This window comes from Tupaia chinensis, unplaced genomic scaffold (assembly GCF_000334495.1).
Source record: "Tupaia chinensis unplaced genomic scaffold, TupChi_1.0 Scaffold143921_1, whole genome shotgun sequence".
NCBI lineage: Eukaryota > Metazoa > Chordata > Mammalia > Scandentia > Tupaiidae > Tupaia > Tupaia belangeri.
The window spans coordinates 241536-254190 of NW_006203772.1; the positions used below are offsets into that span (position 1 = coordinate 241536).

At 47.6% G+C, this 12655-nt stretch overlaps 1 protein-coding gene across 1 annotated transcript in view; it reads right to left on the reverse strand.

The window, feature by feature from the left end:
* PIGS (phosphatidylinositol glycan anchor biosynthesis class S) overlaps positions 1-12655 on the reverse strand; it is an 18446-nt gene continuing 5791 nt past the window's right edge. Inside the window, exons 6-12 of the mRNA XM_006165445.2 lie at positions 10853-11060; positions 10441-10583; positions 7531-7645; positions 3830-3975; positions 2953-3053; positions 1362-1572; positions 1-1054 (exon numbers count right to left, since the gene is read on the reverse strand). Of these exons, the coding sequence (XP_006165507.1) occupies positions 779-1054; positions 1362-1572; positions 2953-3053; positions 3830-3975; positions 7531-7645; positions 10441-10583; positions 10853-11060 (1200 nt within the window). The 3' untranslated portion in view covers positions 1-778. The remainder of the gene's footprint in view (positions 1055-1361; positions 1573-2952; positions 3054-3829; positions 3976-7530; positions 7646-10440; positions 10584-10852; positions 11061-12655) is intronic.

The window sequence follows — 12655 nt, forward strand, 5'->3', positions numbered from 1 at the left end:
TTATCATTCCAATTCATGTTCAATCAAGTTTTATTAAGAGCCTAATATATGCCAAACACTTTCACATTCTGATCACATTTAATCCCCATGACCACCTTGGAAAGGCGGTTTCACCAGTGCCATTTAAACAAATGAAAAACTGAGGTTCAGAGAGATGAAGTGACTTACCCAAAGTCCCCCAGACAGTAAGTGTAGGGGCAAGGATTTGAATTCAGGCCTGTTTGATTCCAGGTCTGAGATCTTCTCCACTATACCACAGTGTCTCTAGGAATGGGAGAAGGGAACCTCAGCCACACACACAACACCAGGTCCCGGGCTGCTGCCTCCTGGACTCCTGCCAGGCTGTCCCTGACAGGCAAAGCCAGCTAGGAAGGTGGGGAACGGCCTGGGCTCTCCCCCTGGGGACTTGGAGAAAGGGTGGAGGGTACTAGAATCCAACCAATGGCTTTCCCTAATGCTCAGCTCAGTGCAGAGTGTGCTATGTTGAGAAACAGGCAAGAACACAAGCTGCCCCTGTCACAGGAGATAAAAGCAGGGGCCTTCAAGTTCAGCCAGATAAGGAATCCCTTTTGAGGCTCCTGGGAGTCCAGAGCTAAGCTAGAGGGATGGGAGGGGACAAAAAGACAAACCTCTCTTGGGATGTTGCATGTCCTTTGGTTGCTGGAGAGACAACAGAGGAGACTGGAGACAGGTAAGCCCCATTTCTGTTCCTGTCAATCAATCTAACACCTCCCACCCTGCCCAGAAAGAAAGGCTTCCTTCTGAGGTCCTGCCCTGCTCAGTCTGTCTTTTCAGGCTTTTTCCAGGATTTGCGGGTCTCCAGGAAGATCTTGACCAGGGACAGGAGGATAGGTACGGCCATAGGCAGGAAGAGTGGGATGTAGATGGCAAATTTCTGGTCGTCAGGGAAATAGAGGAGGTGGAGGAGCGAGGGGTCAAAAAAGGCACGCTCAGAGGATGTCACAGCTTCCTGGCTGGCGGCAAAGGCAGATGCCAGGTGCCCAGAGGCCAACTCCTCTGCTGCCTTCTGGACTGCAGCTACAGCCCTGTACACCTGGCAGGGGAGAGGAGAGGGGTTACCAGTAAGTCCTAAGCACTGGTGGGAGGGTGCTGGGCCTTACTGTGTCTTCCATCTCCCAGGGAGTTTGCCTGGAGTTCACCCAGGGACACGGAGGCCTGTCTAAATGGGCTCTGGTTTATTTTCTCAGGGTCAGCTTGAAACCTCCCGCTCTCAATGGGATTCCTCCTGGGCCGCTGGCACTGCTGCCTACAGAAAGCCAGGGGGCGTGTAAATCCACACAGACCCTGGCCCTCCTGGGTCACTCCAATCCTGGGCCACAGCACCGTGCCCTGCCACTTACCTCAGATGCGACGTCGTCTTTGATGACGATGTTGCTGATCTTGCCTAGAAGCTGGGCCAGGGAGGTGAGGGTAGTGGTGGCCGTCGCCAGGTTCTCCACTGACCGAGCCCAGAGCAGCCGGTCCAGCTCCCAGGTCATTAGCCCATCACTCCTGGGGCCTGACAGCAGGCATTTCGGAGGCACCTGGGGGTGAGCAATCCCAAAGAGCAGCCTGTAGGAACAGCGAAGGCAGATCGAGGTGGCTGGGACAAGGAAGTAGGAGGCACTAGCTGAGATTCCTAGAATATCTGCCCTAAACAAGTGATTCTCAACCTTATGCAGAACATGGGGGTTTGTGGGGAAGTGTTTCCAGGTCTTAGGAGGTGAACAGCAACTAAGCATACTGAGCACCAAAATGCACTTCAATCAGTATTTCCATTTTAACCTTTCTCTCTCTCTTTTTTTTACTTTGCCAAAGGATATGGGCAGGAGACGGGGACAAGACAACCCCTACTATGGGGCATGGTCACACTGCAAGCCCTTCTCCCCCAGTTCTCCACTTTGCTGGGATTTTAGGCATACAGACACATGACCCAGGATCTTTTCCAAGCTGCTAGGGTCAAGATTCAGACTGCAGAGTTGGCTCTGTGGGATCTAGCTCCTTTAACCACCAAGCCACAGAGGCAGCCCGTTTTTACCTTTTTCTATATTGGACTTCCAAGCTCTTATTTGAAAAAAAGTTCCAAGGCTGACATACTTCTGATAACTTGGGACCAGCAGATGACCTAATGGTTACATTGCTGGACTTCCACATGGCTGGCTGCAGTTCGAGTCCCGGACCTGGAGGCTTGGAAAATATTACTCATTTCTTTTTTTTTTTTGGAGAGGTTTTTGCTATAGGGTGCATGCGTTCGCAAAAAAGACAGATAGAGAAGTCAACCCCCGGGGAGGATGGCCACGCTGCAATCCCTTCTCCTCCATTCTCCTCTCAGGATCTTAGGCACACACGCACACGTGCCCAGTGTGAGTTTAAGCCACTGGGTCTGGGACGTGAACCACAGTCGACTACATGGGAGTCCAGCGACAGGGCCATTACACCAACTGCTGGTCCTGAAAAAAATATCTTAAAAATATATAGATATTATGAAATACTAATGATAACTCCAATTTAATTTAATCCCCTCCCTCCTTTTACCCTTTCTTTGGACAAATGGGGCCATGGGATTTTGAGTTGATATGATCCAGGACTGCTTTTGACAAGACACATGTGCTGTTCTTCTCTAAACCTGACCCATGACAGACATTGCTAATCAATCAGAAGAATAATCTTTCCAGCTAAGTCTACACACAGCCTTCGACTCCTCAACACAGGACGTCAGGCAGCCAGTCTCAATTGGTCAGTTAGCACAGGAATTAATTAAGCACCCCAATCACACCCATGGACCTACGAGTTCTTAGGAGAAGGATGAAAGGATCCTTAGAAACCTTTCTGGGTTCCCTTTAGGCACAGCCGAGGAATCTCTGCCAGGTAAGATTTCTTACCGCTCTGTGCCCCGCCTCTATGACCACAGAGATCTGGCCACGCCCTCAAGTAGACCACCTAGGACCTCACCGCAGCTGAGCCAGGAACACCTCCATCACTTGCACCATGTCCACCTCGACTCTCACGGGTAGCTGTGAGGCATTGTAGGCTTTGGGGTCAACGTTGTACACCTGGAAGGGGGAAGGAGGTTGCCACAGCATCACGCCAGGTCCTTGCATAGCTCTGCCTTAGGCACTGGAGGCCACAAGAGAAAGCAAACGCGCATCCTCTGCTCTTTAGGAGTGCCCAACCCCTGGTATAGCTAATAAATATATTTTTAGGACTTATAATGAGGAGCTCTAAATAAGTTACCTCAATTACCTCCTCAAAAGTTCTATAAAATAGATTTCTTAAATATCCCATGTTAGAGTTCCCACCCATGAGAAATTCCCAGTCTACCAGGAAAGACAAGGTTCCCAGCTTTGCAAAACTCCATGAACAGGGCCAGGATCTAAGATGGACACAGGGATGGGACCAGCAGGTGGCGTGGTGGTTAAGGTGCTGGACACTCCCACATGGCCAACCACGGTTCGAGTCCCAGACCTGGTGGCTTGCTTTCTCCATTTTCCCCTCTCTCTCTCTCTGGTCAAATTAAAATAAAATGAATGAATAAATAAAATAAAATAAATAATTATTTAAAAAAAAAAAAAAAAAAGATGGACACAGGTTAGGCCTAAGTAAGTGCAAGTGGTAGGTACAAAAGGGTCGCTGACATTTTGCATAGGAAACACTGACAAATAAGAAACAGAGGGGCTGGAGGGGTTGGGGCAGAGCACGTAGCACCTCACCTCCTTGGTGCCACCCCTTTCAGACAAAAAAAAAGAAAAAGAAAAAAAGAAAACAATTTCAGGGAACATCTATCTGTCCCTAGAGCTTGGGCTCTGGGGTATGACAGTGTGACTATTACCATAATGCCACCCCACCGGGGACTGTGGAAGGCGTTGGTGGCCACTGGAGCCCCATCCTTGTCCTGAATGTACAGGGGGGAGTGGGCGAGTTCAGGCACGTACAGCAGGAAGTTGAGCACAGGGTACAAGGAGGCGGCGCTGGATCCTGTGGTACAAAGAGAAGGGGAGTTAGATACAAAGCGGGCTGGGCCTAGGATTTAGTTCCAGGTCCGCCTCTAACACAGTCGCCCACTCTGGGACTCAGTTACCACAGCTGATCACAGGATATCCCCCAGCCCTGGGCCTCAGTGGTAAGGGATTTCTGCACCTTCTCCTGCGATGTGCCAGACAGAGGCAGTGCAGTCCTTCTCCCAATATGCCCTTGGGGTCTCCTCCCCCAAGAGGTCTCCTTAACTGTCTAAGGCCACTCCTCTCTTAGCTACTGCCACACTGCACCCATACAAGGGGAGTTAAATAAGTTGTGCGTGTGTGGGGGGAATGGAATTAAAGCCTGAGTTTATTTTGGTGAAAAAAATTGTACGTGGGACCAGCTGGTGGCATGGAGGTTAAGGTTGCTGGATCTTGGGGCTGGCAGGTGGTGTGGTGGTTATGGCCACTGGATTCCCACATGGCTGACCTCAGTTCGAGTCCTGGACCTGGAGGCTTGCTTTCTCACTTTCTCTCTCACTGTCTTTTTCTCTCTCTGTACCTCTCTGGTCAAATATTAAAATAAGTAAATAAATAAAGTTAAATAAAATAATTTTTAAAATATTTTTAAAAAAAGATTGCTGGATTCCACATGGCCAACTGTGTGGTTCAAACCCTAGACCTGCCAGCTTGAAGAACATGCTAGGCTTGTTCACTTTCTCTCTCCCTCCCTCTCTCTCTCCAGTGAGAACATGTGCCCTATAGCAAAACTAAAAAACATAAAAAATAAAATTGTGTGTGTGTGTGTGTATATGTATGGTTTTAAGGTTTATCCATTTCTTCTGAGGGAGGGACAGAGAGATAGCGAGGTAGGCACCCCCCCACAGGGTCCCCATGCTATGACCCACCCCCAGTCCCAGCTGGCCCAGATCACAGACAGGTGTACAAACTCAGTATGCCCACGGGGGCCCCAGGAAACAAACCAGGATCTCTCCCATGTGGGTTAAGACATACCACCATCTCAGGAACCAGCAGTTAGCGTAATGGCTATGTCGCTGGACTCCCACGTAGTCGACCGCGGTTCACATCCCAGACCCGGTGGTTTAAAACTCACGCCGGGCGCGTGTGCGTGCGTGCCCAAGATCCCGAGAGGAGAATGGAGGAGAAGGGATTGCAGCGTGACCATCCCCCGTGGGGGGGGGTGATTTCTCGCTTTCTGTCTCTATGTCTCGCTCTGTCTGGCAAGCGCACGCGCCCTATAGTGAAAAAACCTCTCCAAAAAAAAAAAAAAAAAAGACATACCACCATCTCAATACTACTTGGCTCTGAATACAAAAGGTTTTGAAATCCATGTGTGGTTTTTTCATAATACATATTTTGAAGACCCCTTATATTCCTATAGCTAGTTTTATGTGAAAAAGTAAATCTGACCTCATGTCTGTTTCCTGCTAACCAGCCTTCAAAGGCTAGTCAGTCATGTCAGATTAAAGCTTGACCCCCTTAGCATGATCCTTTATGATCTGGCACCTCATCTTTGGTCATTCACTCAAATTTTAGCCCCATGAACCTATCAGAACTTCCTGAATATCTGTGTTCTCTGACTCTCCCACATCGAAGCTCAGCGTTCCCTTGGCCTGAACCGCCCTTCCATTCTGTGCTCAGCCCCTCGGCCAGTGCTTGCTGCCTGAGTGAACGAACGCGGCAGAGTGGAGGAATTTGCTGAAGCCTTGCCTGCCACCCTTCGCATAACCTTTATACACTGGGCTACCTCTGGTGTCTGAAACTCCAGTTAGTCATATTTGCACTTTGGTTTGCCTGTATGACAGTTCTGTGGTCATACCTACTTTTCTGAGGCTCCGCCCCAAAGTGAAAAACTATAATCTTGGTTTCAAGGTTCCTCAACCTCAAGCAGAACTGTCAATCTAAATTCTGCCTTTATGTGTTTTTCGATCGACAGAGGGCATGTGTCAGAGAGGAGAAAACACCTCCAATAGGGCGTGGTCGTGCTGCAATCCCTTCTCCCCCATTTTTCCATCCAGTTGGGATCCTGGGCACACAGGCACATGTGCTAAGCATGTCCCTCAGGCTACCAGGCCCAGGATCCAAACTGCAGTCAGCCACGTAGAACCTAACTCCTATAACCAATAGGCTATGGGGCTGGCCCTGTGTCCTTTTGCTGTCATTATTCCTGCATGACCATTTCTTTCCTAGATGGCTTTCAGGGAGGGAGACCCAGCTTAGCCAGTTGTCTGTAAAAAAGTGCCGGGAACTGCACCAGCCCTGTGGCCTAGCGGTTAAGGGAGCTGGATCCCATGTGACAGACCATGTGAGCTGAATATCAACCTCAAAGAATGGGAAGCATGCCAGGTAAGTGTGTTTGCATGCCCCTAATCCATGGAGAAATGGAAGAGAGGGGAATTTAGTGTGTCTATACCTCACCGAGGGGAACTTTTTCCCTCTTCCTTTCTCTGTCTCTCTCTGACAAGCTCACACTCCCTCTGAGAAATACATTTTTAAAAGGTGATAGGAATCACATTTAAAAATTTTTTTTATTAAAGGGACCAGCAGTTGACGTAATGGCTATGTCGCTGGATTCTGTCTCTCTGTCTGTCTCTGTGTTTCTGGTGAGCGCACGTGCCCTATAGCAAAAACTTCTCCCCAAAATAAATAATTTTTTTTTTTGAGAGGTTTTTGCTAAGGGCACATGCATTCGCCAGAGAGTCAGAGAGACAGAAAGCGAGAAATCACCCCCCGGGGGGGATAGCCATGCCGCAATCCCTTCTCCTCCATCCTCCTCTCAGGATCTTGGGCACGCACACATATGCGCCTGGTGTGAGTTTTAAGCCACCGGGTCCAAGACTTGAACCGCAGTTGACTACATGGGAGTTCAGCGACACAGCCATTACGCTAACTGCTGGTCTCAATAAAATTCTTTAATAAAAAAATTTTTGGGGGGGGAGAGGTTTTTGGTATAGGGCATGTACGCTCACCAGAAAGACAGAGACAGAGACAGAAAGTGAAAAATCACCCCCAGGGGAGATGGCCACACCGCAATCCCGTCTCCTCCATTCTCCTCTCAGGATCTTGGGCACGCATCCACACGTGCGTGGGGTGACGTTAAGGCGCCGGGTCCAGGACTCGAACCGCGGCCGACTACATGGGAGTCCAGTGACATAGCCATTATGCCAACTGCTGGTCCCAAGAATTATATTTATTTAGATTTAATTATTTTAATTTCCTATAGGGCATGTACATTCACCAGACAGAGAGGAGGAGAAAGAGAGAAAGCAAGCCGCCAGGTCTGGGACTCGAATTGCAGTCAGCCATGTGGGAGTTCAGAATCTTAACCACCAAGCCACCTGCTGGCCCCAGGAATCACGTTTAATAAATACTTTTGGGTATTGTTGGTGTGAAGATGGAAATGTCAACAGAGTATCATGACAAAGAATCCTAAATATTCCTAGTTCCCTCAGTCCGACTCAACCTGGGAACCATCACTATGTATAACCTGCTTCCAACTCCAGGCTGAGTCTTCAGGGTCTCTTCCTGGCTAGGTAGACTCTGGGGAGCTTACCCAATCGGGACTCCACTGGGTTGATGACATGGGGGAGGCTGTGCATGGCCAAGTAATAGCTGGAGGAAGCTGGGTCAAAGCGAGGGTTCACCCCCAACATCGCATAGTATAAGATCTGCAGAGCAAAGAAGGAGATTATTTTATTAGTGATTTATATTCTACTTTCTCCAAAAAAAGATTTACAATCCCTTCAAAAGATACAATCAGGACAAGGCAAAATATAAGAGAGAAAATCAGGGCTGAGGAGAAATAGGTGTAGGGGGGGAAAAAGGAAAGCCACTAGTGAGACCAGCAGATGGCGTAATGGTTACATCACTGGACTCCTACATGGCCGACCACGGTTCTAGTCCCAGACCTGGTGGCTTAAAACACACCAGGTGGGTTCCAGGTGGGGGCTCCAAGGACAGGCTTGGGGGGACCCCATCATGCCACTGTGGCTGGCTTCCAGGGTCCTGGAGAAGGCCACCAGGACTAGGGATTTGAACGATGGCCAACATGTGTTTCCAGCTCTGCAGTCCTGTCTGCTACCTAATATGCCACAGAGGACAACATGAAACCATTACATAAGAACTGTCTTTGCTTTTAAGATACTAAAATTGGCAAGAGAGAAACATCAAATTACTTTCAAAGGATATCCCATCAGGCTAACATTAGACCTCTCATCGGAAACAATGCGAGCAAGGAAAGAATGGGAAAATATATTCAAAATGTTAAGTAAAAAGTCATTTCAATCAAGAATATTATACCCAGCAAGATTATCCTTCATATGGGAAGAAAGACAAAAACATTCTCAGGTAAACAAAACCTAAAAGAATTTACTAACACCAGATAAGCTCTCCAAGAAGTGCTGAAGAGAGGAACACTAAAGTCAGACACACAAAAATAAGAGTATAGGGGCTGGCAGGTGGCATGGTGGTTAAGGGTGCTGGACTCCCATATGGCAGACTGTGATTCAGGTCTTGAACCTAGTGGCTTGCTTTCTCATTTTCTCTCTCTCTCTCTCCCTCTCTTGCTCTGTCCCTCTCTGGTCAAATTGAAATAAAGAAATAAGTGGATAAGTAAAGTTAATAAAATAATTCTTAAAAAGAAAGTTAAAAAAAAATGAATACAAAAAGCAACCAAGAGAATGGCCAATTTAAAGTAGGGACAAGTCTGACGGGACCAGCAGTTAGCATAATGGCTATGTCGCTGGACTCCCACGTAGTCGACCATGGTTCGTGTCCCGCACCCGGCGGCTTAAACTCATGCTGGGTGTGTATGTGTGCATGCCCAAGATCCCAGGAGGAGAATGGAGGAGAAGGGATTGCGGCGTGGCCATCCCCCCTGGGGGGTGATTTCTCGCTTTCTATCTCTCTGTCTCTCTCTGTCTTTCTGGCAAGCGCAAGTGCCCCATAGCAAAAACTTCTCTTAAAAAAAAAAAAAAAATGTAGGGGCAAGTCTGGAAAGATCGATAATCACATTAAATGTTAACTTCCAGAATTTAAATGGAAAGATCAAACCACAGTAACACTGCAAATTCAATAGAAGGGAAATTAATTATATGAAATTTAACTGGGGAAATAGAATTTTATGACTTTTGATTAAAACATTGCTGATTTTTCGGGACCAGTAGTTGACGTAATGGGTATGTCGCTAGAATCCTGTGAAGTCGACTGTGGTTCGAGTCCCGGACCCGGTGGCTTAAACTCATGCCGGCGCATGTGCGTGCGTGCCCAAGATCCCAAGAGGAGAATGGAGGTAGAGGGATTGCAGCATGGCCATCCCCCCTGGGGGGTGATTTCTCGTTTTCTATCTCTCTGTCTCTGTCTTTCTGGCGAGCACACGTGCCCTATAGCCAAAATCTCTCCAAAAAAAGAAAAAAAAAAAAAAACACCTTGCTGATTTTCTTCTAAGTTTGTTTTCCAGATTTAAGGAGTTTTGTCCTCTCTTGAACTGTTGATAAATTCATCTACCTACTGTTTGAACTGAATCCTAACCTTTTTCCTGACTGTAAGTCTTAAGCAAATGTCTCTTAATATTTTTTGACTTTGATCTATTAAAACTAAAACTGTTTTTCTTGAATTCATTAAAAATAATTCATTAAAAAACAAAAAACAAACAAAAAAAAAAAACCCACCAGGTTTGTGTTTGTGTGCCCAAAATCCCAAGAGGAAAATGGAGAAGAAGGGCCAACCACAGTTTGAGTCCCAGATGTGGTGGCTTGCTTTCTCACTTTCTCACTCTCCCTCTGCTCAAATGAAAATAAATGAATGAATAAAAAGATTTAATCATTATTTTAAAAAATAAAAAGAACATATTGTGATCTAGAAAGTTAAGTTTTTCACAACTTTATTATTACCACATTAGCATGTGTCAGGAAGCTTTTCAAAAATAAATTCCTTAAGGATAGTTGACAGTATTAATATCAAGGTATAACTGGTGAACCTAGTTCTAGAGGAAGCCAGACGTAAGAGGGTTTGCTAACAGGCCTTGACAGAAGTCCCTGAGCTGGACCTCAAGGAGGGAAAGTAAAGATGCTAAAACCTTCACGGAAGGAACAGACAGACAGACACACCCCGGTTCCTGTCCCTATGGCACCTGCACACAAACACCTACACAAGGGATTCCTAGGAAGTCAGCATGTGCTGAGACACGGAAGAACAGATAGCACTTAGAAACACTAAGTTTGGGAGCTAGCAGGTGACGTGGTAGTTAAGGCGCTGCACTCTCATGTGGCCGACAGTGGTTTGAGTCCCGGACCTGGCAGCTTGCCTTTTTACTTTCCCTTTGTCTCTTTCTGGTCAAACTGAAAAAATAACAATAACAAATAAAGTTATATAAATAAATCATTCTTAAAAAAGAAAGAGAGAAAGGAGGACTGGCTAAGTGCGCCTGTACTTATAAAAGGACTCAGCTCACTCCCAGTCTCACCTGAGAGTCCACAGAGAAGTTGCCGGCGACACTGAGGGCACTCAGGAAGGGCTGCACGTAGCGCCGGACAGCCCCCTCGATGTCCCAGTGGACGTCGTGGGACTTGGGGTCTGGGTTGAGTAAACTGAAGGTGATCTCATAGCCTACAGAAACAGGAGTCAGGGAAGTCAGAGACTGGGGATCAAGAGAGGTGGCCTGTTCCCTGGGCTGAGCTGAACTCCTCACTCCTTCGTGATGGGCCTGTTGCCGTCACGGAACCACAGGGAGGGTAAGACTGGGGTAAGGAACCGTGAGTGCTTTCGGAACAAACTAAGAGCAGAAAAGAAAGGAATAAGGAGTTTGCATGCAGAGGCTCCTCCCGACTCACAAAATGAATTCCCTCTCCCGTCCATGGCAAAGCCCACAACCTTACCCAAGCTGGACTTGAGGGGCCGCCTCTTATCAGAGCTCCACTTGTCCTCTGGAAGGTGGTCCGCCAGAGCAGCAGCAAGCACGTCCTCAGTCAGAGACATGGCCTGCGCAACTTGGATTATGCGGCGGCCGACGATGTTAAAAGCCTCCCGGTGTGTTATCCCTCGCACCACGGCGGTCCTCTGCGACCCAATGTAGCTCATTACGCCCTGTGAGAAGTGAGCAGGGACAGAGTGCCATGGCTCAGGGATGAAAGCACGAAAGCACCCTGGCTCCTGCCTTGGTGAACCTGGCCTTTTGCCATGGACCAACAGGTTTGCATTTCTCTTTAGATACATGGTGAATCTATGAACTCGGCGTTTCTGAGCTATGAGTACGAGACGACCTCAGAAAGTTCTTGGACAGGGGACAGCAGGTGGCGAGGGGGGTGAGATGCTGGATTCCCACATAGCTAACCATGGTTCAAGTCATGAACCTGGCAACTTTCTTTCTCACGTCCCCTCTCTGTCTCTCTATGGTGAACGCAATAATAATAATGATAAGAAATCAACTTAAATAAATAATTCTCAAATTTAAACAAAAAATCTCTCCTGTTTAAAAGAAAATCACACCAGGCATGTGTACACGCATGCCCAAAATCCCAAGAGGAAAAGAGAATGGAGAGGGATTTGTGGCAGGGCCATCCTTCCTGTGTGGTGATTTCTCCCTTTCCCTCTCACTGTCTCTCTCTCCCTGTCTCTCTCTGGTGAGCACACACGTGCTATAGCAAAAATGAAAACCAAAGAAGCAAAAAATAGTTCATAGACAAACAGAATAAAAGGACAAGTTTATTTTGGTGCAAAAACATTTTGAAATTCACACATAGTATTTTTCATAATACACATTTTCCATCATCTTTTTGAAGGCCCTGCATGTACAAGTGCTTTTATTCATTTCCATTCCCTTCTCTTTCTTTCCCAGTAGAGACAGGCTCGGGCTGCATCTAAACCGTCAGGGGCTGGGGCGGGCTGTGTGGTGCGGCAGAGAAGCCCGATCCCATCTCGCATGGTGTTCAAAATGTGAATCCCTAGCCTGGTTAACCTGAGATGCACTGTGCATGTGCATCAGTGCCCAGGACCCAACGGGCTAGTAGAGGACTGGCAGAAGGGGCTGAAGCACGGCCAGGCCTTACAGAAGGTGCTCACCTCTCTCTCTCTCTCTGTCTGTTTTTAGGTTTTAGCCATAGGGCACAGGTGCTCCCTGGAGAGATAGACAGAAGGAAGTGAGAAATCACTCCCCAATTCCCTTCTCCTCTGTTCTCTTTCTGGGATTTGGGGCATATACCCACATGCACCTTGCGTGATTGTCAAGCCTCCAGGTCCAGGACTCGAACTGCAGTTGGTCGTGTGGGAGTCAAGCACCTTAACCAACATGCCATCTGCTGCCCCCATAACTACATACTCTTATATGTATGTGCACATCTCTATTGTGAATAAAGAAAATTATTTATAAAAGTCAATCAATCGGGGGGGGGGACCAGCAGTTAGCGTAATGGCTATGTCGCTGGATTCCCATGTAGTCAACTGCGGTTCCAGTCCTGGACCCAGTGGCTTAAAACTCACGTCGGGCGCGTGTGCATGCGTGCCCAAGATCCCAAGAGGAGAATGGAGGAGAAGGGATTGCGGCGTGGCCATCCTCGCTGGGGGGTGATTTCTCGCTTTCTGTCTCTCTGTCTCTGTCTGGCTGGTTGGCGAGCGCACGCGCCCTATAGCAAAAACCTCTCAAAAAAAAAAAAAAAAAAAAAAAAAAAAAGAAAAGACAACCA